At 41.9% G+C, this 26932-nt stretch overlaps 1 protein-coding gene across 1 annotated transcript in view; it reads left to right on the top strand.

Moving 5' to 3' along the window:
* Positions 1-594: 594 nt before the first annotated feature.
* Positions 595-26932, top strand: part of LOC147022102 (chitin synthase chs-1-like) — a 181654-nt gene continuing 155316 nt past the window's right edge. The window contains exons 1-3 of the mRNA XM_085892696.1: positions 595-759; positions 21522-21651; positions 22170-22349. Of these exons, the coding sequence (XP_085748822.1) occupies positions 689-759; positions 21522-21651; positions 22170-22349 (381 nt within the window). The 5' untranslated portion in view covers positions 595-688. The remainder of the gene's footprint in view (positions 760-21521; positions 21652-22169; positions 22350-26932) is intronic.

Genomic DNA, 26932 nt, shown 5'->3' with positions numbered 1-26932 from the left:
CAGTTTGTAGCTGGGCCAAGATTCTAATCCATGCTGAACAGCTCACAGAGATTAGTGTTCATCCCTCTCAGCTATCCCCATGATTAGATATTGTTATAATGAATAATATTAACAATAATCGTAATAAATATACAACAGTAATAGAGACGAAAGCAAAGGAAAATGAATATATATGTAATAATATTTGTACAACACAAATTGAACATTGTACTGTTTGAATGTCGTACTTTAACCTGGGGAAGGACAAATTCCTTCCAACAAGTTGATCCCAGCATCTTGCAGAAAACGCACTTTCTTATAACTAGTGCAGTATTGGAAATCATGAGATATTCTATAATTATTAAAAGGCAGAAAAACGTGATAGAATAAAAAAAAAAACGAAAGGAATACAATAATACTATTTCCAAACCGCCCATGACTCCACGCCCATGATCTCATCAGCCTGTCGGCATGTCATCTAACTGATCATATCTTAGGAATCATCACCATCGATTATTGCAAACAAAACGTAGCATTCATGTCAATCTGTTCCGAGGAAAGGAGGCGTGTTTTACGTGATGTCAATAGAGGGATGGGCAGTTTAAATATTCAGTGCTGAATGTAAGGTGTTTGTTCCATACGCTTTCTGTGTTTGTAAGGTGCGAGAAGAAATTGTTTGCCAAGTTGGAGAAAAACAAAGAATACATTTATGGAAACTTTGAATCGCAGAACATCTTTTACGAGCTTGGCTTCCAATTTAATGGATGAAAATGATGACAGGTATGATTTCCTTTTCCCACCTGTGTTCCATGCACTGTATCATCGCTTGTATGTTTGAAAACACTTTTGCAAAATGTGTGTGGGTACAAAAATGTTCTGCGAACGAGCTGCTCATAATTGTCGAAAACACGCTATTTTTTTTTCCGATATACAAGTAGATGTAACTTGTTAGACAATATGTACTGTACATATTTTTATATGCATGCATGCGTGAACGCATACTACATATCTGTTGGTCAAATTTTGTGATTGGCTCGTTTGTTAAACTTGAAGAACATCCAGTTAAAATTTCCAGAAATGTAGAAAGTTGGATTAAAATTTTAATCTGTTATTCATGATATTAAATGTTCTGAGTAGAGTATGAAGAGCAGACAAGCTATAGTGTACTCTGGATCAGTGCTACTCACAGTGGTGGTACGCGGACCGGTGCCGGTACGCGAGTCATTGACTGCCGGTCCGCAGCGAGTTTCCAGTTTCACATTATCATAATATATAACATGTGATGTATAAAATGAAAATGTATAAAATCTTGAAAAATAATATATTTAAGCCGACAAATTCAAAATATGAGAGAGAGAAGTCGATATATATATATATATATATATATATATATATATATATATATATATATATATATATATATATATATATATAATGCAAAATATATATTAAAAATGTGTCAACTTTTATTATATTCATTATATTTTAATATTTTTCTGGTATTAATTAATATTACTACGGATGTTCAAACAATATTTTCTCGGATCATAAACAAATAATAATATGGCACAAATATGGTCCCTGGCACATTGGAAAAAAAACCTGTCGGTCCACCACATCAGATAGTTTGAGAAGCACTGCTCTAAATCATAAGCCAGGACTCATAAAGCGTAAAAGTTGCTGAACTTCTTCATTACTACCTTGATGCAGAACTTTGTAAGAAACTTGGACCATATATTATAAACTGAGGTTATTAGACTCCAACCCATTTCACCAGAGGGTACTATCGGTTTGCTGTTTGTCTGTCCGTCCATCCCACCTGTATTTTTCAGACTTTTTTTCCCATACTCTTTAACATATTCAAATGAAACTTGGTTCATGGCTTTACAATGGTAAATTGAAGAACAATTTCAGGTTTCAGGGTGTTTCATCTTTAAAAAAAAAAACAGTTATCCCCTTTTTAGACTTTGAAAATATCATTCCCATTGCCGAAAGAAAGTCTACACCCCCTTTCAAAATTTTCACCGATCGCTGCCTTATAGCCTGGAATTAAATTGCATTAAATCCGACTTTTTCTACATCTATTTACACATCTAACACACAACTTTCAAGTGAAAAACAAATTCTACAAATTTCAGAAAATTAATTAAAAATACAAAGCCAAAATATCTTGGTTGGAGAAGTGTCCACCCCCCTTTAATAGCAATTGTAAATGAGCTCAGGTGTAACCAATCACCTTCAAAATGACACACCAAGTTAATTGGCCTCCACCTGTGTTAAATTGTAGTGATTTTGATGATTTCAGAATAAAACTAGAAGAGCACTTGGTAGAACGAATACCTCCGCCACGCAATGTCTGATCCATAAGAATATATCGGGCCCAATACGTTTTTGAAATATCGTGTTTTTGGCCCTATCTCTCAATGGTGAAGAATCACTTTAAATATTAAATAATTATTGTATCCAGATTCAGATCTTCACCAAAATCGAATCAATTTGTCTGTGTGTCCACATCCAATGTGTCCACCAAGTTTCATCCGAGTTCGTCCACAACTTTTGGAGATATCGTTTTATATACTGCCGTGGCCAGAAATATTGGCACACTTGCACTGTTTTTTCAAATAGTGCACCATTTCCTCAAGAAAATTGTTGAATTAAAAAAATCTTTTGGCATCCACATATGTATTTCTTTGGATTGCAGTGGAACAAAACAAAAAAGCTGAAAAAAATATGAAATCTTAGCTTATTCCACACAGAAATCCTAAAATGTCCTGGTCAATATTGTTGCGGGCGCCGGACGTCGGCCGCGAGCATGACCACCAGATGGAGCAGTAGAGTCGGCTCGACCGATCGCCCGGAATTTAGATCGTACTTCTTCGGAAAAGTACAGGTCCCTTTTTGGACCGAACTCACCAATAGACAGACCACGTGGGGTAGGGTCGATTGCCAATTTCAATTTACCTAAATAACCATGTGGTCCAACCTACCGGGGAAATTCACCCTCGACAGCTCCCATACGGAACGAGCTGCTTAGCGTGCTCATTCTGTCTGTGATCCCAGCGGTTTGATCGCCGAGTTTCGTTGGTCCCAAATATCCTGTTACAACGGCACAACGGCCTTGCTAATTCCCAACATGCAGCACGGTAAGCCAATGAAGGAATGGACACGAACGAGCTGAAACGTTGAACAATCGGGGTATTTATTTATAATGGGGGGAAATGAGGTGGGCACATAAAGGCAGAGCTAAACCGAATAATTAAGGCACGTATATACAAGCAAAAGGCACTTACACAATTCACTACTTATCTTGACTGGCACCACGAACACACACACGCACACACCCAAAATGATTGGACCAAATGGTCTTTATTGAGGCCTAGCTTGGACCTGTCCGCCTTGTGCGGTCTTCAAGTCGAGTCAACCTGGGCCCCAGCGAGAGGCGAGCCGAATCCGGACATCGGCGAGCGAGAGGCGAGCCGAATCCGGACATCGGCGAGCGACCCTTGCAGTTCTTGCGGGGGGATGGTGTCTCTTGAGCGCTCGATCATGCGGCGGATGAGGAGGAAGAAGATGACGACGACGACCAAGACCAGCCAGGCAGACTCATTTCTGCGAGGATCCTCTGCTCCATTATATCCTCTCCTGCGCGCTCGCTCAGGCGACATTCGTTCAGGCGACATTCATTTCAGGCATGGCTCAACCTTTTCCCCACTTGGCGCTTTGCCAAGCGAATCGGTGGGTGGGGGCATAACCTTTTCCCGAGTGAGCGCGCAGCGAACGCCCGGAGCAGAGGGTTTCTCGTCATTGTTTTACCCCGAGCTGGAGTGGTCCGCAGCTGTTGTTGTTAAATAAACGAAAGAAAAACCCAAACCATCAAAATAACTATGCAGCGCATTTACATTTCATCACCCATTAGACAAGGGGAAGGAAGTTATCTATAAAACACATACTTACCGAAATAACTAAGCTATCGGAACCTGAATGTCTGTGTGCTCATGGCTTCCAGATTCGCAACAATATTATTGGCACCTTTTAGAAGTTGTGAGAAATCATTAGATTTCAAGCAGGTGATTCTCCTTTACTTTAAAATTGAACTCACCTGTAGTGAGTAGCAGGTGCCTGCAATATAAAAATCACTCATTCAACCAGTTTGAATAAAGAAAAGGAGTCATTCTGCTGTTTTGTGTCTGTGTATACCGCAATCAACATGAAGAAAAACCAAGAAACCAGAGAATTGTCTGAAGAGGTCAGGCACAATATTGTAGCCAAACATGGACAATCCCAAGGCTACAAGTCAATCTCCAGAGAACTTTATATTCCTGTGTCCACTGTATGCAGTGTTATCAGGAAGTTTAAGGCCCACAACACTGTAGCCAACCTCCCTGGACGTGGCCGCAAGAGAAAACTTGATCAAAGATTGCAGTGAAGGATTGTTTTAATGGTGGAGAAAGCACCTCGATCAACTGCCAAACAGATTCAAACTGACCTTCAGACACAAGGTACGACAGTTTCATCTCGCACCATCTGTCGTCAACTCAATGAAAGGGGGTTCTATGGAAGGAAACTCAGGATGACCCCACTGCTGAGAGAGAGAGATGTAAGAAAGCCCAACTTGAGTTGACCAAAACACACCTGAATGAGCCAAAATCCTTCTGGGAGAATTTCCTGTGCACAGATGAGACCAAATTAGAGCTTTTTGGAAGAAGACATCATCTCTATGTTTACAGAAAACAAAATTAATCCTTCAAAGAAAAGAATACCTTCCCTACAGTCAAACATGAAGGAGGTTCAGTGATGTTTTGGGGTTGCTGTGCTGCCTCTGGCACTGGGTGCCTTGAATGTGTGCATGGCATCATGAAATCAGGAGATTACCAAGGAGGCATTTTGGAGCACAATGTTAAACCCAGTGTCAGAAAGCTGGGTCTCCATCGAAGGTCATGGGTCTTGCAGCAGGACAATGATCCCAAACACACTTCAAAAACCACCCAGGAATGGTTCAAGACAAAACGCTGAGCTGTTCTGAAGTGGCCAGCAATGAGTCCAGATATAAATCCCATTGAACACCTGTGGGGAGATCTGAAAACAGCAGTCAGGAGAAGGCACCCTTCAAATCTCGGAGAACTGGAGCAGTTTGCACAAGAAGAGTGGGCCAAACTGCCAGTGGAGAGGTGTCAGAAGCTCATTCATGGCTATCGGAAGCACTTGACTATAGTTATTTTGTCCAAAGGCTGTACTGTGATACCAAATATTAAGTCGAGGGTGTCAATAATTTTGTTAATGACATGTCCATTTCTTACTAGTCCAAGGGTCAAATGTCAAAATATGTGACGACATAGGAGTTAGAATTTAGGGCTGCAAGAACACAGATATTGCACTGGCTTTTTTCTCCTTTGTGTTTCTTTATGAGGAGTGCAAATTGAAGGAGGCATACTGCATTCGCTTGTGCACGTCTGCAAGTAAAGTTTTTTTGTTTTTTTTTTAAATATATATTTCTTCCAAATGTGCAGAATTTTGTATAACTTAATTGCGTGTGTGAAACTGGCACCCGCGGCCGGTCGTGAATATTTACCTAGATGATAATTTACCCCGACATGGCGCTACCCATCACAAGGTGCTGCTGAAAAACAAACTTCAAACAGGGTAGGACTTTAGAATTTGATAATAGCACCAGCACACTTTGGCCTGCCATTTCCAAAAGCTACAGTGGGATCTTTAACATTCACCAGCGAATAATACACTGGATTGCCTGCTTCACATCCCCCTCAGAGTGATGTTACTTTGATTTGACAGCCTGCCTGAGAAGCACAAGATTGACATAGTTTAACTGCGTGTGCTACTTCTAAGCTATCCTCTCAGTCAGCATCTTACACAGCCATTACAAAATCGTATCACAAAGAGCAACTGACATAACATTGTCATTTGGGGATAATTGCATGTGCCATTGTTATCTTTGAAATGCTTCTGGAAATTTCAAAGCAAGCCTCGAGCAGACAAAATATTTTTGAGGTCACAGGAGCTGTTTCAACTGGACGCAAAGCAATCTAGCCAGTATTGCCACACTGCTGAAGGTGATTGATTTGTTGTTTCTCCAAAAAGGCTTCGAGCAACATCACCATGACAATCGTTTACAGTATTTGCTGGCACTTAGTAAATATAACAAAGTTTCAGTGCAGTACAAGTATAAAGTTGGATTACAATTTGGCAATAAAGTGCTACCTTTTATTTGAATTTTTTTTTAACCTGTCATATCAGTCAAGATACTGTTGAGCCGATTCCTAATTCGTAATTCAAAAAATAGAAAACGACTTCTTTACAAGATCTAGTTCTTTTGTCTTTGGTTCTTGTCTTACTCTCCATTATTACTCCTTTTAAAACTAAAATAATGAATTGTTCCACTTACTCTTGAATACGTGACTTTCAAAATGACGTATTATTAGTTACGAGCAAGTAATTACTACCCGTCACTTCGCTGACGGGAATACAAGAGGGGGGAGGGATAAAAAGAGGGGGGTAGAGGAAGAGAGGAGTGAGGGAGCGAGAGTGGGGAGAGAGGAGGGAGGGGGAGCAAGGCGGGGTGGGGGATTGAGGAGGGGTGGGAGAAGGGAAGGCAGATGTGCAGTGGAGCCTGAATTACCACCCAGACACGTCCAGAGATGAACACCACCCAGATGCCTCTGGAGCTAAGTTTGCCAGAGACAAACACCGCTCAGACACATCCAAAGACAAATTCCCCTCCGGACATAAACACTGTTGGGCCACAAATTCTGCCGAGACACGTCCAGAGACACACATCATCCAGACATAACCACCATATATATATATATATATATATATATATATATATATATATATATATATATATATATATATAGAGAGAGAGAGAGAGAGAGAGAGAGAGAGAGAGAGAGAGAGAGAGAGAGAGAGAGAGAGAGAGAGAGAGAGAGAGAGAGAGAGAGAGAGAGAGAGAGAGAGAGAGAGAGAGAGAGAGAGATATATATATATATATATATATATATATATATATATATATATATATATATATATATATATATATATATATATATATATATATATATATATATATATATATATATATATATATATATATAGAGAGAGAGAGAGAGAGAGAGAGAGAGAGAGAGAGATATAGAGATATAGAGAGAGAGAGAGAGAGAGATATAGAGATATAGAGATATATGCATATGCTTGATTATTGAAAACACACACTGATGATACCAAGAACAACAAAAACCATGAGTAGCTTTCACCAAAAAACAATGCTACATTTTCAAGACATTTTGGGGATATGTTCACAAACATTAATCTTTATAAACAGTTGCATGTCACAATTTGGCTCAGTAATTTATAAACACTTTAATACAGTAAACGACTCAGAAATCAGGTGTTATTTCACAATAACTCGCTCGGAACGACAGAGGACGAACCACTCGCTCGGAACGACAGAGGACGAACCACTCGCTCGGAACGACAGAGGACGAACCACTTGCTCAGAACGACAGAGGACGAACCACTTGCTCAGAGCGACAGAGGACGAACCACTCGCTCGGAACGACAGAGGACGAACCACTCGCTCGGAACGACAGAGGACGAACCACTCGCTCGGAACGACAGAGGACGAACCACTCGCTCGGAACGACAGAGGACGAACCACTCGCTCGGAACGACAGAGGACGAACCACTCGCTCGGAACGACAGAGGACGAACCACTCGCTCGGAACGACAGAGGACGAACCACTCGCTCGGAACGACAGAGGACGAACCACTCGCTCGGAACGACAGAGGACGAACCACTCGCTCGGGACGACAGAGGACGAACCACTCGCTCGGGACAGAGGACGAACCACTCGCTCGGGACGACAGAGGACGAACCACTCGCTCGGGACGACAGAGGACGAACCACTCGCTCGGGACGACAGAGGACGAACCACTCGCTCGGGACGACAGAGGACGAACCACTCGCTCGGGACGACAGAGGACGAACCACTCGCTCGGAACGACAGAGGACGAACCACTTGCTCAGAACGACAGAGGACGAACCACTTGCTCAGAGCGACAGAGGACGAACCACTCGCTCGGAACGACAGAGGACGAACCACTCGCTCGGAACGACAGAGGACGAACCACTCGCTCGGAACGACAGAGGACGAACCACTCGCTCGGAACGACAGAGGACGAACCACTCGCTCGGAACGACAGAGGACGAACCACTCGCTCGGAACGACAGAGGACGAACCACTCGCTCGGAACGACAGAGGACGAACCACTCGCTCGGAACGACAGAGGACGAACCACTCGCTCGGAACGACAGAGGACGAACCACTCGCTCGGAACGACAGAGGACGAACCACTCGCTCGGAACGACAGAGGACGAACCACTCGCTCGGGACGACAGAGGACGAACCACTCGCTCGGGACGACAGAGGACGAACCACTCGCTCGGGACGACAGAGGACGAACCACTCGCTCGGGACGACAGAGGACGAACCACTCGCTCGGGACGACAGAGGACGAACCACTCGCTCGGGACGACAGAGGACGAACCACTCGCTCGGGACGACAGAGGACGAACCACTCGCTCGGGACGACAGAGGACGAACCACTCGCTCGGGACGACAGAGGACGAACCACTCGCTCGGGACGACAGAGGACGAACCACTCGCTCGGGACGACAGAGGACGAACCACTCGCTCGGGACGACGGAGCACGAACCACTCGCTCGGGACGACAGAGGACGAACCACTCGCTCGGGACGACAGAGGACGAACCACTCGCTCGGGACGACGGAGCACGAACCACTCGCTCGGAACGACAGAGGACGAACCACTCGCTCGGAACGACAGAGGACGAACCACTCGCTCGGGACGACGGATTACGAACCACTCGCTCGGGGCTACGGAGGATGGAGCACGAACCACTCACTCGGGTCGACGGAGCATGAACCACTCGCTCGGGGCGACAGAGGACGAACCACTCACTCGGGACGACGGAGCATGAACCACTCACTCGGGTTGACAGAGCACGAACCACTCACTCGGGACGACAGAGGACGAACCATTCACTCGGGACGACGGAGCACGAACAACTCGCTCGGGACGATGGAGCACGAACCACTCGCTCGGGGCGACGGAGGACGAACCACTCACTCAGGTCGACGGAGGAAAAACCACTCGCCCGGGGCGATGGAGCACGAACCATTCGCTCGGGTCGACGGAGCATGAACCACTTGCTCGGATCGACGGAGCACGAACCACTCGCTATGGTTGACGTGGCGGTCAAAAGCGTCCCCGGTGTGTGAATGATTCGCTCAGGACGTAGCGCGGTTCCGCTATCGACTGTAAAGCACTCGGTTAGTGGCTGAAGCATTCATGCAAGCACTCCAATTAAATGGTTGATCAGGAATGGTTGTCCAGGCTGTCGCTGAATATCATTTTGGATCCCTTTAAATTTAAAGGTGTTCTTCACCACACGCGCAGCAGTTAATGAAATAAAATGAATTCTTTCAAATAATCACTTTATCCCCAAAAGAGTTGCAGCTTAATGCACAACAACCCTGGAGACATCGTGGTCGGAAGAAGTTTTCTGTGGTACACCTCCGAGCAAATTATTTAGGGAAAGTTTACTCTGAGGTTTTGAAAAATCGATACAAGATATTTGGAAAGTGGCTGAAAGCTGAAAGCAAGTGGTTGTGAGGTCATGTTTTCTGGGATTCTTCCAAGATTAGGAAACGATATAGAAATTATATCAACAGAGCATGTTTAACAACAGAGCAATATCAACAGAGCATGTTTAACCTGGTGTTGGCTAAGTGGTTAGGGTGGTGGCTTGGGATCCTAGGGTCCTGAGTTCCAGCCCCGTTGTCCGCTGGATTAACACCAGGGGGTTGACTCAGCCTGTTATCCTTCCGAGGTCGGTGAAACGAGTACCAGTGTCGCAGCCAACGGATTGATGAAATCTGGTATTTGTGTGGCACAGGCGTGATGTGCCAAAAGGCCTCCTCCTTTGCCTTAATCCCTTGTAAATCCATCCAAATAGACATCAACCAATGGCTGGAGGAATGGTGTAGGGAGGAAGGTTTTACATTTAAGAAGCAGTGGGAATCATTTCAGGGACAAAGGGAGTGTTTCCAGAATGATGGCTGTATGTTAAATAGAAAGGGGGCAGCAAGGTTTCCAGTGGGAATTGAGGAAGGAATTCAGGCATTTTTAGGTCAGCGGAGGGTGGGGAAGCTATTAAGGAATGAACTGACAATATAATTGGGATTAGTAAGGCCAGGCAAGAAAATATAATTTCAGGAAGGGAAAAGTTAAACATATTCCATTCCAATGCCAGAAGTTTAAATATTAAGATGGAAGAACTTGAAACCAAAGTAGATCGCAAGGAGTATGATATAGTTGCAGTGAGTGAGACATGGTTTAAGGAGGAGAGTAACTGGAGGACAGGATTAGAAGGCTACAAGGTGTATCGGTATGATAGGAGGAATAGCAATCTGGGTACAGGACAGCATTACATGAAGAGAAAGGGGTGACATTAAGGAGGGAATTAATGTGGAGGATTCTGTATAGGTAGAGATTCGAGATTATAAAAACAGTAAAATACTTGTCGCATGCTTTTATAAGGCCCTGGGTGTGACGGAAGAGGAGGAAGGAGGAGTACATGAATAATTGAAAAGGGCATGTGGTAAGGGAAGAGTATTGATTATGAGGGATTTTAACTTGCCAGGGATAGATTGGGTCCAGGAACAGGGAAAGGGCAGAGCAGATGAGGATTTCCTAGTTTTAGTCCAGGAGTGATTTTTAACCTAGTTTGTAGATAAGCCCACGAGAGGGAGTGTAGTGTTAGACCTCCTTTTAAGTAACGATCCCAATATGGTGGAGGAGGTGGAGGTAGAAGAGCATTTAAGAGCAAGTGACCATAACATTGTGTGTGCAAAGATTCCATTAAGGGTTGCAGTTCAGGATAGTAGTGTCAGGCTATTAGATTTCAGGAAGGCAAACTTTGAGGGTATGAGGAGAGAATTGGGTGATGTAGATTGGGAGACTCTAACAACAGAACAATCAGAAAAATGGGAAACCTTCAAAGAGCAAATGTGTAGAGTACAGAGTAGGTACATTCCAATGACGTGTAAATCGAGAAGCAGTAAGAGACCAGGGTGGTTGAGTAGTGAGATAAGGAACGCTATTGAGGAGAAGCAGAAGGCATTTATTAATTATAAAATAACAGGACTGGAGTTAGATTTATATCACGATCGAAGTAAACGGAGGCAAGTTAAGAAAATAACTCGGCAAGCCAAAAGAGAGTATGACAAGGACATGGCTAAGAATATTAAATATAATAACAAGGCTTTTTTTCAAGTATATCATGGGAAAAGAACAGGTTAGGACCAGTGTGGGCCCATTGAGGAATATCACCAGGAGGGTGGTTTGAGATGAAAGTGAGATGGCAAGCTTATGAAACAGGTATTTTTCCTTCAACTTTTACACACAGAACAGTCATGAGAATTGCCAATAGCTGAGAGTATCTATCAAGGAGGCTTGGATGGGCTTTTACAGCAGATCCAGGTTGGCGAGGAGGAAGTAAACAGCTTGGTAATCTAAGAGAAGATAAGGCTCTGGGATCAGATAATTTCCACCTGAGAGTATTGAGGAAAGTGGCTGAGCAGGTAAGCGAGATGTTAACGGATATTTTCAACAGCTCACTGGAGTGAGGATAGGTACCGGAGGATTGGAGAGTAGCAAATGTAACACCATTACTTAAGAAAGGATCCAGCGAATAATTGGGAAACTATAGACCTGTGAGTTTGACTTCAGTTGTGGGAAAGGTGTTGGAGACATTAATTAGGGACCGGATGAGGAACCATTTAAACAAAAACAAAGTAATTAAAGGAAGTCAGCAAGGGTTTACCAAATGTAGTTTCTGTCTTACAAATGTTTTACAGTTCGATGAAGCAGTGTCTGATTGGGTGGATGAGAGAAAGGCAGTGGACATTGTACACCTAGACTTTAAGAAGGCATTTGATAAGGTCCCACATCGGAGGTTATTAGCCAAAGTGAGGACTTGTGGAGTGGCTGGTCAGGTCGCTAATTGGATTGCAAACTGGCTGAGTGGTCGGAAGCAAAGAGTGGCTGTGAGTGGGAGGATGTCTTGCTGGGAGGATGTAAGTTGTGGGGTACCTCAGGGATCAGTACTCGGACCATAACTATTCATTATTTACATCAATGATTTGGTTAGTGGGGTAAAGAGTAAGCTTTCCCAATTTGCAGATGACACAGAGCTTGGAGGTAAGGTGGATAGCAGAGGAAGTGGTGATCAGATACAGGAAAGTATTGATACTCGCAGAGATTGGACAAAAGATTGGCAAATGTAATTTAACCTGAGCAAGTGTAAGGTGTTGGAAATGGGAAAGAACAATGAAAATAGAGATTACAGGATGCAAGGGGTAATTTTACAGCGTGTTACACAGGAGAAGGATCTGGGTGTGGTAATAGATATTGGAGGTAAGCACGCACCACAGTGCCAGGCAGCTATAGATAAAGAAAATAGGGTTTTAGGTTGTATTCAGAGGGTGATCATTTATAAATCGAAAGAGGTGGTGTTAACATTGTGTAGGAATTTAGTGAGGGCCACATCTAGAATATTGTGTGCAGTTTTGGTCACCACAACTGAGGAAGGACATAGCTGCTATGGAGAGGATTCATGGCAGGGCTACTGGATTGATTCCGGCCCTCGCTCTACTTAGCTATGAGGAGCGGCTGAAGGAGACAACGCTTTATACACTGGAGAGGAGGTGGTTATGAGGACATATGAAGAAGATGTTTAAGGTCATGAAAGGTGAAGATAAAATAAGTGCAGATGGATTATTCAGCAGAGTAGACAGAGATAGGACCATGGGCCATAGTCTGAGAGGAAAGAAGAGGATAGTTATGATGGAAGTAAGGCAGGGGACTTTTACTCAGAGAGTAGTTAATGCATGGAATGGTCTCCCTGGAAAGATGGTGGCAGCAGAAACAGTCGATAAGTTTAAATTGGAATTAGATAGGTACCTGGAAGTTATGGAGATAGAGGGGTATTTCGGGATGGTGGCAGAACTTTTCGGTCGCTTGAGCATTGATTTGTGATTGTCTGCATGTGTACGGAGTGCTGTTGATGGGGTCTCATCAAGGAGTGTTGTGTGGTTGCTTTTGTGTGTGTTTTTCATCAAGTCCATGCCCCGTCTGGGGGAAAAAAAACAAGAAATTCAAAACTAAAAAAACTACCAAAATAACACAAAAAATATATATTTTAAAAAACAAAAACATTTTGCATTTTCTTCTTTTGATCTTGTGTTGATAAATTAGTGTGGTGTTGATGTGACGCAGGCATGATCGGCTGAATGGCCTCAACCTGTGTCTGATTTCCTTGTGTTTCCTTGTATGTCTTGCCCCTAAAATGTAAGGCCAAGTTGAAATGATCAGTAATGAGGGAGAATAAGTCACTAGTCGTCCTGGAATGATGAAAGCCATACTGGTAGTCACTAAGAAGTTCATTCTCCTCAATGTGACGAAGAAGCTTGTGATTGATTAAGCATTGAAAGATCTTACAAATCACAGGAAGAAGACTAATGGGATGGAAATTAGTAGCCAGAGAATGCTCACCGACTCCCTTAAAAGCAGGGACAATGGACGTAGTTTACATGATGAGTGAAATGCTGAATCGGCCAAGCACATATTATGTAGCTTGGCAAGAATTGGTGCAAGTTGAGGGCAACACCTTTGCAATACAACCACAGGAATCTCATCAGGACCAGGAGCTTTTGAGGCATCCAAAGAATTAATAATTCAGGACCACCATCCATGCATGTCCATGGCAGCACAACCACTTTAACACTTTACACCTGTTGATAGATCAGCTTCCCATCGCATTACCAATCAGTTCAGGATCCTATACAACCAGGCGGCCATGACCTGTGACATTTATTTCCGATACCCTTCAGAGAGGTAGACTTCATCAGATGCCACAGTAAGTCCCAGTCAAGAAGGACACGTGATAGCGAAGATTGAAAGTAGTAGAATAGAAGAGAAATAAGAAGAATAAGAATAAAAAGAAAAGATGAAAAGGAAGAAGAATAAGAAGAAAAAAAGAAGAGGAAATGGGAGGGGGGGCAGCAGAAACCAAGACTGCAAGACCCCAGAACACGAAACAACCACCCCTTTTCTCTGAAACAAAACATGAGAATCCATTTTCTTCACATTGCAAGTGGAACTGGAAGGGGTAAACGAGTCCATGTCGAGGCAACTGGAGGTGTCTCTACCCCTATTAGTGTGATTGACTGCCAACCAAGGCTGATGAGCTCTACCTGCCCGGGTTTGAAATCAGACTTGTCCTCTTAGGCAGACTGCCAATCAAGGTTAATAAGTTCCACCTACCTGGAGCAAGCCTGGTTTTAAGGTGCCAGACACCCACCTTTCACACCTCCATATTTGGTTAGAAATGGGTCGGCATGAGAAGCCATGCAGTAGGAGTTTGATTAGAAGAGGTTATCTGAGGCAGAGACCATTTAGGATATATTATGGATGAGAGGTTGCTCGGTGCTCCACCCCATCTCAATCATTCCTAACCCTTTGACCCCCAAATTCCACATGGGACTATTTTTCTTCAGGAATGCATAAGCTTGGGATAGCAATGGTTGATCCATAAAAAAATCCCAAACTTGCATTCAAACCAGATAGTATTTACATGGTTCTCTCCAGGTGAAGATCATTGGGGAAAATTACAGCCAAAACTAGAACGGCACACAGTAGAGCACATACCTCCACCAGGCTGAACAGTTTACGTATCCCACTGATGGGCCGGATCTGGATCCTGACCTGAACCAAAATCGAATCGGCTTGTTCTTGTCACCTAACCAAATCATCCACCAAGTTTTGTCATAACTCATCCACAGCTTTTTGAAATACCATGCGATATATATATATATATATATATATATATATATATATATATATATATATATATATATATATTTTTATATATATATATATATATATATATATATATATATATATTTTTTTTTTTTTGGCCCCATTTCTTAATGGTGAAGAATTACTTTAAAAATTTTAAAATTCTCGTAACCAAATCCGGATTTGGATATTCACCAAAATCGAATAGATTCATCCTTGTCACACACCCAACCTGTCCACCAAATTTCGTCCAAATCCGTCAACATCTTTTTGAGATATCCTATTTACAAACAGACAACGGTGAAAACATACCTTTCGTCCACCTTCGGTGGCAGAGGGAATAATTATAAAAACAAAGACAAGCTCCTCTTGAAACTTTCTGCTGTTTTATTATTTTCTAAACTATAAGGAGTTGAAAACTGGGACATGCAGATCAGTTGGTGAGTGGAAACCTACTTCTTGTGGTGTTCCACTCGTGTGGGTTCAATTCTCATGACGACTCAGAATGGGATTTTTTTTTCAAGTATCAGATTTGTCCAACCGATTTGTGAAAACATGAGCCACTTTCACATACTCTGTGAGCTGCCAATCCTAAAGTAATGAGACATGTTCATGTGGAGTGAGATAGGAATGATTAGGATGTGTTTGCAAATGTTTTATACAAATAAACAATGCTTGTAATTTTTTTTGGCCATAATGATGGTTTTGCCTGCTTGACATTCTCTTCTCAAGACAAAGCAGAATAGCCTGGAGGAAAGCACACTCACCTTTGAGCTATCTGGCGTGATTTCGATTTTTGGGCCCAGCTATAAACTGTCATCTTGGTGTTTTTCAGGCAGGGCGATTCATCGGTGTGTGTGCCGTCCTCTGTGATGGATGTTAAACTGGGCATCCCGTCGACTGGCATTTGTTTGTTGTGTTCTTCGGTGTCCTTCCCATTGTGTCCTTCATGAAGAGAAAGCCGAGCTATCGCCAGCACCCTGGCTAAATTCCAAATTCCTGCTCTCACCTAAAGGAGGCACTGCATCAGTGGCACAGCTGTGCCCCAGTAAATGATGCGACCCACAGCCATGTGCTGCATCCAAAAGATGTAGAAGCATTCTCCTCTGGATTGATGGCTCATTAAAATCAGGTTAAAATCCCCTGCACAACATATATTTTCTGTTGTCTACAAAATGCTCGTCTCTCGTCTTTATCCTGCATGTGAATCAGGTACAGGCTCCACTTTTAGCCTGCAATCATTTTGACATGGTCGCCTGCAGCATAAGCATTTATGTTATGACTTGTGTTGACATGCAAAGAGGGAGGACTGGTTTTTAATAATTTTCTTGACATTACATTGACAGAAAGTGAAACATTAAAATGAAATGATGCATCGGTTTCTCAATCGTGTTTGTAAAAAAAAAAAAAAAAAGTGGAAGGGATAAAAGAGATCACATACGTGAGGTCATAACACAATGATATGTCAAAACCAGAATGGCACTTGGTGGAGCACATACCTCCACCAGGCTGAATAGTTTACATTTTGTATGCCACTGATAGGCTGGATATGTTGACCTGAACCAAAATCAAATCGGCTTGTAACCAACTCATCCAAGTTGTGTCATAATCCATCCACAACTTTTTTGAAATATCATGCAACACTAACCGGCGCAAGTATTCACCCCAACCAATAATGCCACATTTCGATGAATTACGAATGATGCAGAAACAATTTTTTTTCCAAATTAACTTTGATATTCATAACTGAAAAGATCAAACTAAATCCGGTTATGGTAAAGGAGGTAACATGTCAGGATCACCTGTAAAAACCACGTACAAATCAAAATTCACTCGTGACAAAAGTATTCAGCCCAGTATGTCAGTACTTGGTTGAAGAACCTTTTGCAGCAATGACTGCTGTGAGTCCATTTGGGTCGGTCTCTTCCAGATTCGCACATTGAGATGATGAAATCTTTGTCCATTCTTCACGTGAAAATTGATCTGGTTCTACCAAGTTTGATGGGGATTGGCGATGCTCTGCAATGTTCAAGTCTCACCAGAAATGTTCAATTGGGTTCAAGTCAGGACTTTAACTGGGCCACTCAAGAACATTTATTTTATTCTTATTTAGCCACTGCAGTGAGAGGTTCCCATTTACAGTGGTGAGAAAACGGTTGTGAACCCTTTAGAATTTTCTGTATTTTTGCATAAATTTGACCTAAAATGTGATCAGATATTCATCTAAGTCCTAATAGATAAAGACAACCTGATTAAACAAATAGCACACAAAATATTTACTTTTTTCATTTATTTATTGAGCAAAATGATCCAACATTTAATTTCTATGTTGGAAAAAGTATGTGAACCTTTACATTTTGACCCACCAATCAACTGTGGTCCACCTTTGTTTGTGTAAACACAGACTGTGGTAAACTGGTTGAAATGGGGTAAAGCTCCTGGGATTTATGGCATCCATACTGAACTTCTCAAGGCTGGTGGAAATGCTGCACTCGTGTCATTGCATGCAGTTCTGTGCTCGTCCTGGAACACAGGCATCATCCCAACTGACTGGAAGAAGGGTCTTGTTGTCCCTCTCTGGAAAGGGAAAGGTGATCGCCAGGACTGCAATAACTACCGAGGGGTGATGCTGCTCTCAGTGTCGGGCAAGGTCATTGCTCAGATAAATCTTGATAGGATTCACCACCATCTGCTTGAGCACCAGCTCCCACCAAAGAGGTCAATGATTGACCATATCCTTGTCCTTCGGGTTTTCACCAAACACAGACAAGAGTTTCAGCAGGGGGCTGCTTGCAGCCTATGTTGATCTCTGCAAAGTATTCGATTCAGTGAATTGGTGTGCCCTCTGGAGGATTCTTGGTCTTCATGGGGTGCCAGGAAAACTGATCAATCTGATGTCTGAACTATATTCTGGTACTGAGAGTGCTGTGAGATGTGGTGATACTATCTCTGACTTATTTCCAGTTGTTACTGGAGTTTGTCAAGGGTGTATACTGGCCCGCACACTTTGCAGCAGTTGTGTGGACTGGATTCTGGGAAGGATGTCAGCGAAATTAAGCTGCGGTGCATCATTTGGAAATGTCAAGATCTCTGACCTTGATTTCGTAGATGATGCAGTCATCTTTGCAGATGGAAACTCTGGATATCCTTTTGGGGGCCCTCAAGGTACTGAAGGAGGAGTGGGAGCCACTGGTATTACGGGTTTCCTGGGTAAAACTAAGTTCCATTCTTTAATGACATCTTGGATGCTACTATCTTGTCTGTACCTGTTTGAGTTGAGGATATTGAGGTCACGGAGGGATTCACCAACCTTGGCGGTGATATTCATGTCTCTGCTGGCTGAGCCAGATGTTGATAGACGTCTGGGTCGGGGCTGGGGAGTCCTGGATTCACTGGATCATGGAGTGTGGCGCTGTCAGTACCTGTGCAGGAGGCCCAAAGTCCGAGTCTTCAGGTCCTTGGTGCTTCCAGTCTTACTCTGTGGGTGTGAGACTTGGATTCTGATGGCATCTGAGATGGAGACTTAATTCCTTTGGTACCAGGTCTTTTCAGAGAATCAATGCCTATTGCTGGTCAGACTTTGTGCCCAACAAGCAGTTGCTGAGAGGGACTCAAATGAGATGTATTATCTGCATAGTCCGTCAGCATCAGTTGAGACTGAATGGACATGTGGCTCATTTTCCTGATGCTTTTCCTGCTTATGAGATTCTTTCAGCGAGGGAGCCTTGTGAGTGGAGGAGGCCAACGGGCCGACCTCTTGCCTCGTGATTGCAGCAGGTTGATCGGCATATCGAGGAGATGGGGATGGGCTGGGCATCTGCCTGGGGGATGACCAGACTGAGGCCCCTGTAGTATCTGAGGAAAGTTAACGCAGTGATGCACTTTCAGCACATGCTCCCATACCTGACCTGACCTGACATTCAGTAATTGGTGGTACACCCTTGAGCAGAAATAACTTCAACCAAAACATTTGCTGGAACTGTTTGTCAGTCCTGCACGTCAGCTTGGAAGAATTTCGGCCCATTCCACTGTACAGAACTGCTTCAACTCATAGATATTTGTGTGCTTTCTTGCATGAACTGCTCGCTTCAGTTTCTGCCACAACATTTCAATTGGGTTAAGGTCTGGACTTTGACTTGGCTATTCCAAAACACAAAATTTCTTCTTCTTCAGCCATTCTGTTGTAAATGTACTTGTGTGTTTAGAGTTGTTGTCTTGCTGCATGACCCACTTTCTGTTAAACTTCAGCTCATAGATGGATGCCCTGACATTCTCCTGTAGAATTTGCTGGTACAATCCAGAAATCATGGTTTCTTCAATGATGGCAAGCCATCTGGGTCCCAAGGCAGCAAAGCAGCCCCAAACCAGGGTACTCCCATCACCATGCTTCACGGTTTGGATGAGGTTCTTATGTTGGAATTCAGTGTTTGGTTTTTGCCAAACATAATGTTACTCATTTAAGCCAAAAAGTTCCACTTTTGACTCATCTGTCCACAGAGCATTCTTGCAATAGCCTTCTGGATCATCCAGGTGGACTTTGGCAAACTTGAGATGGGCAGCAATGTTGTTCAAGAGCAGTGTTTTCTAGCTATTCTCCCTTGCACACCATTCTTGTTCAGCATTTTCCTGATGGTGAACTCATGAATACTGACAGCCAATGCAAGAGAGGCCCGCAGATCCTTAGATGTTACACTTGGGTTCTTTGTGATCTCCTGGATTATTGTACGCCTTACTCTTGGAGTGATTTTTGTTGGAGAGTAGCAATTTTGTTGAATTTTCTCCATTTGTACACTATCTGCCTGACAGTGGATTGGTGGAGCTCGAGATCTTTAGATATGATTTTGTAACACTTTCAAGACCGACGAACAACTTTTTTTTCTGAGGTCCTCAGAAATCTCTTTTGATCGTGGCATAATACGCTTCCAGAAACCTGTATGGTGAAGACCAGACTCTGATGGTGATGAACAAAGTTTATGTTTTTCATACAGGGCAGGGCCACCCAAGCTTGCTCCTGATTGTCATCCTATTGAATGAAACACCTGATTGTAATTACCCCCGTAATTGAGCTGATTAACTTTGAGGTTCACATGCTTTTTCTGACAAAGAAATTGAATGTTGGATCATTTTGCTCAAAAAATCAATTGAAATGTTGATTTTTTTTTTTGGAGATGATTTTTTTTTCTCTGTCTGGCATTTAAAACAAAATTGAAAATCTTTCCAAACAGGAAACTTACTGTTTTTAAGGATGTCATGAAGGACATGCATAACAGGCATGAATAACTAATGTAACTTGTTTGATATGAATAACTATGGTGATGAAATTGACCGTCAACAGTGGTGAATTCCAGAATTTATTTATTTGTGCTACTTTTATGATATTTATTTTATTTAACTTGAATTATATACTGCACTTGAACACTGTAGAACACAAATGGCCTTCTTATCACTTCCAAAACCCTTCCATTCAGCAGTACTTGGACATGTTAAATCAGGTGGTGTATAAGACTACTTCAATCACACTAAACTTGTGGAATTATTTTAATGATCTTTGAAATCGAAATTTTGAAATAAAAAAAAAGAACAAAGATGTCGGGAAGAACCCAAACAGATAGATTTCAGCAATTACTCCCAAGGCTCAAACGCAGCACCATGTACAAGCGACCGGAGGTTCATCAGCATGGAAGCATACACAGTCCACACAGTATCAGGATATGGTACAAACATAATGAAACGTGGTCTAACTACTGTAACGTGTTTGATCAGGGTGGTGTCACAGACACTGCAAAAATGGCGGTAAAATGCAGAACTAATTTATTTATGCGACTTTTATACAATCTTATTTTATTTAAATTGAAATATATACTTGAACATTGCGTGGAGTAACATGTTCAATTAACTCCAGTTGATTCATGTTTTTGGTGGTCAAATAGATTACACACTTTACTTTGAAATGTACATTCACCTTACACCAAATTAGTTCTGTCTTCACATCAGAACACAGAATCAAAACTGGTTGCGTCACAAAAAGAAATAAAATTCCCATTCATTTCACGGTGACATCAGAGATTGATTACTGGAATTGTCTTATTATTGCCTCAAAAATTCCTGCACTCACTTCAGATGTCACAAAATACAGCTGCTAGACTTGTACATGCAAACAAGTGCAATCGTATTTAATTTTGGCTCAGCTACATGTTGATTCTCTTGCCATATTGATTTCATTGACCTGCTCTTGTGTTGTTCATTTGTTCATTAACTTCTCTCAACAAATCCCGATCTTCTCACAACACCAGGATCCTGGCTGAAGTCAGATGGAATCAGGCCTCCTCATTATTTCCCACAATTATGAAGCTCTTTGCACCTAAACATCTGTTCTTCGAAAGCTCTTCTTTTAATTCAACTTTAAACTGAAAACGTTTCAATTTGGCAAAGCTTGAATTTTTCTTTTTTAAAACCAATTTACTGTGCAGTGTTTTGTGATACTTTGTTTCAAAAGGCTTTATTAATACTATTGATTTTTTATTATTATTATTATTATTATTATTATTATTGTTATGAAACTTTTATGTTTTCTTTCATATGCAGCTGGGACGATTGCGTTAAAGAAACTGATATTGAAGATGATGAACGTTCATCACGTTTCATTACTTTCTTTCGAGTCATCATCCTCGGCACGCTCTTCTTGTTGGTTCTGGGAAGCAGTACCATTAGCATGGTGAGCAACATATTGTTTTTGTGGCTAAGTTCATGCTTGGCTGTGGAGCACATTTGTAATATCACAAATCTAATTTGATCCAACTCCTTATGTGCCAAAAGTAATGTTAAGACCAAAAAAAGTCTTTGGATAGGGTACTTGTCACGGCTACCAATATTCATATCGTGGTGAGGAAAGTCACAAATGCACGATTGTTATGCTTTTCACTACTCAGATAATATTTATTAAAGTCCTAAAAGTCAACTGTTTTTAGCTGCACACATACAAGTAAGACAAAGTACATGAAACAACCAACTCATGGTGCATAACTTTAGTAGTTCATTGCTGAAGGAGTAACTTTACTTGGCTTTGGTGGTAAAAGTTGGGATGGCATAAAGGGAGAGCTATGTAAGTTATATAGAAATATGAGTGGAGAGGGAGGGTTGCAGAGGGAAAGAAAAATATTAAGATAAAGATGTGGATGTGAAGAATACAAGTTTTATCACCCCCCCCCCCCCATCTTTGTTTTAACTCCACAGCTCTGCCTGCTCTCTCTTGAAATGCTTGCAAAGGAGACGACTAAACCAGGAGAGCGAATGTTTATTCTCTGGAATTTGAGCTTTCTTTTAATCATTCCAAACTTGATTTCAATCATGAAAAGTTCATGGAAATTGGCCTTTAAGACTTCATCAAAAGCTGAGAATTCAATGATTGCCAAGGTATTTACACCAACATCAATTTACCTTAAAAACACTGTTAAGAATTTTGTCGTGTGGATGGCAACCTTGCAACAGGATACAACCACACCTGAGGGGTTACCGTCATGCTGAAGCTGAGGCCTTAAGGATAGCCGAACTATCGCTTCAAGGATTTTGACAAGCAGAGGATTTGGCTTGTTCTAAAGCAGTTCATTCCTGAAGGAGTGACTTTACTTGGCTTTGGTGGTAAATGGCATAAAGGAAGAGCTACAAACTGTGCCAGTTGTAAACCAAAATTTTCTTGCATTTAGACCTACAAGTATTCCAAACAAACACTATTGCCATTGTGACAAAATGGCAGCCAGAAGAGGCAATTAATTACTTGAGAGAGAGAGAGAGAGAGATAGAGAGAGAGAGATAGAGAGACAGAGATAGAGAGACAGAGATAGAGAGACAGAGACAGAGACAGAGACAGAGACAGAGACAGAGACAGAGACAGAGACAGAGACAGAGACAGAGACAGAGACAGAGACAGAGACAGAGAGAGAGAGAGAGAGAGAGAGAGAGAGAGAGAGAGAGAGAGAGAGAGAGATAGAGAGACAGAGATAGAGAGAGAGGGATAGAGAGAGAGAGATAGAGAGAGAGAGATAGAGATAGAGATAGAGATAGAGATAGAGATAGAGATAGAGATATATATAATTATTATGAAAGACATTCAACACAAATCCTGAACACGAAACAAACAATCATCAATTCCTGACATGTAACCTCCTTCAACAATAACAGTATTTAGTTTGATCTCTTCAGTTATGAATAAAAAAGTTCATTTGGAAAAATTGTTTCTACATCGATCTATAATTTCAGCAGTGTGTGTGTGTGTGTGTGTGTGTGTGTGTGTGTGTGTGTGTGTGTGTGTGTGTGTGTGTGTGTGTGTGTGTGTGTCTGCGACCACCGTTTCTCGACAACCGCCGGTCCGATCTGATTGAAACTTGCCAGGAATATTGCTGGGGACCCACGGATGTGCCTTTTCAAGGTTTGATATTAATCGGACAAGCTGTTCCCAAGTTACGGCCATTTTATTGCTTTTTTCAGTGTTGGAAAGGTGTATATATCGCAGCTGAAGTGTCGTTCCACCTTATCATGCCATTTTCCCCAAAGATATCTCAGAATAATGATAACAGCATATTAATAATACTAATAATAGCACAATAATTGGCAGTAATAAAAAGAATAACGTGATACAATGACCAATGTCTGTCAACGAATAACGACCTATATATTGTCTGTCAACCAATAATGACCAATAATCAACCAATGACAGGACACGGTGCCATGACGTCACAAATGACGTTACAATTAATGTTTATTTATTTTTATTTTTTTTTGCACGATTGACGTCACAATTCTTCTTCTTCTTCGTTTGGTATGACGTCACAATCGACGCTGGGGACCTGAGTATGTGCCTTTTCAAGGTTTGATATCGTTCTTCATCTGTTTCAGCTGTTTCCCAAGTGTTTCCCAAGGTTTGAAAGCTGTTTTTTTCCCAAGGTTTGAATTAATTGTTCAAATTATTAATTAATCCCAAGGTTTGAATTTTCCCAAGCGAAACAGCTGTTTCCCAAGGGTTTGAAAGCTGTTTTTTCCCAAGGTTTGAATTAATTGATGTGCTTGGTAGACATTTGTGAATACATTTATAGAGGGAGGGGCGAGAGAGAGGGGGGCGAGAGAGGGGAGGGAGAGAGGGGTGGGAGAGAGGGGCGAGAGAGGAGGAGGAAGACTAGGGGTGAGGGGGGTGAGAGAGGGGCGAGAGGGGGGAGAGAGGAGGGGCGAGACTCGGGGTGAGAGAGGGGGGGAGAGAGGAGGGTCGAGACTAGGCGTGAGAGAGGGGGAGGAGAGAGAGAGAGAGGGGTGTCACAATTCTTCTTCTTCTTCGTTTGATATGACGTCACAATTGACGCTGGGACCTGAGTATGTTTCCCAAGTTATGGCGATTTATGATACGGTTGGTCCGATCTAATTGAAACAATGCCCCAATCCAGTCGTTGTTTACGAGAGCGAAGGAACGAAGCTGCACATACTGGCACGCACCTATGGGCCCGCACTAGTAATTTATAATTCATCTAAATGTGGCAGTATTTTGGAAGGGGGTGAATACTTCTGCAGGCCACTGTTTGTGTGTGTGTATTTTATATGTATGTATATATATATATATATATATATATATATATATATATATATATATATATATATATATATATATATATATATATATATATATATATATATATATATATATATATGTATATATATATATATATATATATATATATATATATATATATATATATATATATATATATATATATATGTATATATATATATATATATATATATATATATATATATATATATATATATATATATATGTATATATATATATATATATATATATATATATATATATATATATATATATATATATATATATATATATATATATATATATATATATATATATATATATATATATATATATATATATATATATATGTATATGTATATATATATATATATATATATATATATATATATATATATATATATATATATATATATATATATATATATATATATATATATATATATATATATATATATATATATATATATATATATATATATATATATATAGTTATGGCCACGGGTACCGAGTGTATTATGAGGGGGTTTAATCCCCATTTGTCTTCGGAAGAGCCGGACCTGGGGCCACTGCTCACATTTAACTTTGTGGTATGGTGGATTGCTTCAAAACCACGGATGCCACTAAGTTAACCACGAGTTCCAGTGTCCACTGTCTAATTTTGCCATTTAACTAGAGGTCACGTGGTTTCCTGAACAGGGAGCGCGCCCTCGGCAAAGGACCAATCTTATCTTGATTAAATCTTAATTCGGGCGGCCAAGTGTTTAACCGCTGGTGCGTGCCGACTATTACAGGTCATTTCCTGTGGTAATTACCTCCCAGTCTATCTAGGTTTGGACAATGCTGGATCAATGGAAGGAAAGGACAAGCACGGACAGGTTGGAACGTCAACAAAGGAATTCATTAATAAGAAAATAAATAAATAAATAAAACCTTATTTCCATGTGGTAAAAATAAACAATTCCAAATCAATCAAAATAATCGCAAGCAAATAAAGAATTAATTAGGCACTGATAGAAAAAGAGACAAAGACAAAAGAGACAGCTGTTTTATCCCTGTGTGTCGTAAGAGGTGACCAGGGTTGCGTCAGGAAGGGCATCCGGCGTAAAAAGCTATGCCAAATCATTATGCAGACAACAAAACGAATTTCCATACCGGATCGGTCGAGGCCCGGGTTACCAACGACTGCCACCGGTACCGGTGGTCAGCAGGGTACCAGTGGAAATTCGAAATGGAGACGGTTGATCCGCTGTGGCGACCCCTAACGGGAGCAAGCTGAAAGAAGAAGAAGAAGACAAAAAGAGACAAAGAGCGGATGCTTATCAATATGCCTTATTTAACATTTATATTCGCAATATTCGCAACAATTTAACATTTATACACGAGACAAGGGTACCCAGCAGATCATTAGGGGGTTGGGGGGGGGGGCAGAGAAATCCAGTTTCGCTCACCAAATAGAAGTCATCGTATGTCAAATATAACGTCCCGAAATGTGTGAGCATACCTTGTCCGTTGCCAGCACCCAGCCTTGCCGTGCACCCACTCGCAAACAGGCTCGAACACCAATCGACGTCACCCCCAGAATCTGGTACACCATGAGCAGGTCTCGAGCAGAACCAGCATCAACGGTCCAAGCATCATCCACTGTCAGGAGCCAAAACCGCAAACCTGCTTCCTTTAATTTATTCAGTCAACAACCCCTTGAAAGCTTGCAGTGTTTGTGTGAGAAATAGCTGTTAGGAGCTGTGAGAAGCTGAGGCGCTATGAGAAACTGTAAGGCTGCAAGGCCGTCACCAACTGTCGCCAGCTCAGCAACCGTCTGACTGGAAATCGACGAAGCAACCGTCTGACTGGAACTGACGAAACGGCTGTCTGACTAGAACTAACGAGCAACCGTCTCACAAAGCTGCCAGAACCTCAACCAGCCACCACCAACCAACTCTCAAAGCCGTCAGAATCCCAACCAGTCACCGCCAACCGACTGATGCCAACTCACTGATTCCAACTCATTCACTCCGATTCACTGACTCCAACTCACTCACTGGAAAAAAAAATTGGTCCTCACATCCTTTTTATAGGTGGCCAGTCTGGACGGAGCCTCAAGCAGACTTTAGCCAAATCCACCTTGCCCATTGGCTCATCGTTGCACGTGACAAACTGCCAAACTCGCGATCATTCTTGGCCTACGATGCCATGTTTGTGGTGCTGGACGAACGGGCATGAAGCAGCCATGTGCCAGAATTACCGAGCGAAAATGTGAAGTGCTCATAAAACGTCAACAACAATTATCACCTCAATGTTCAGCCCGATATGAAAAAGAGCCAGTTAGCATCCATAGAGCTGCTGAACGGTGTCAAACATCGACGGAAAAAGGCAGGTGTCAGGTCTCTGTTGGGCTAATGGC

This window comes from Eptatretus burgeri, chromosome 8 (assembly GCF_056783735.1).
Source record: "Eptatretus burgeri isolate ZD-2024b chromosome 8, Ebu_testis_v1, whole genome shotgun sequence".
NCBI lineage: Eukaryota > Metazoa > Chordata > Myxini > Myxiniformes > Myxinidae > Eptatretus > Eptatretus burgeri.
Note: the sequence above shows the minus strand (reverse complement) of the source record. Positions and strands in the feature narration are given on the sequence as shown.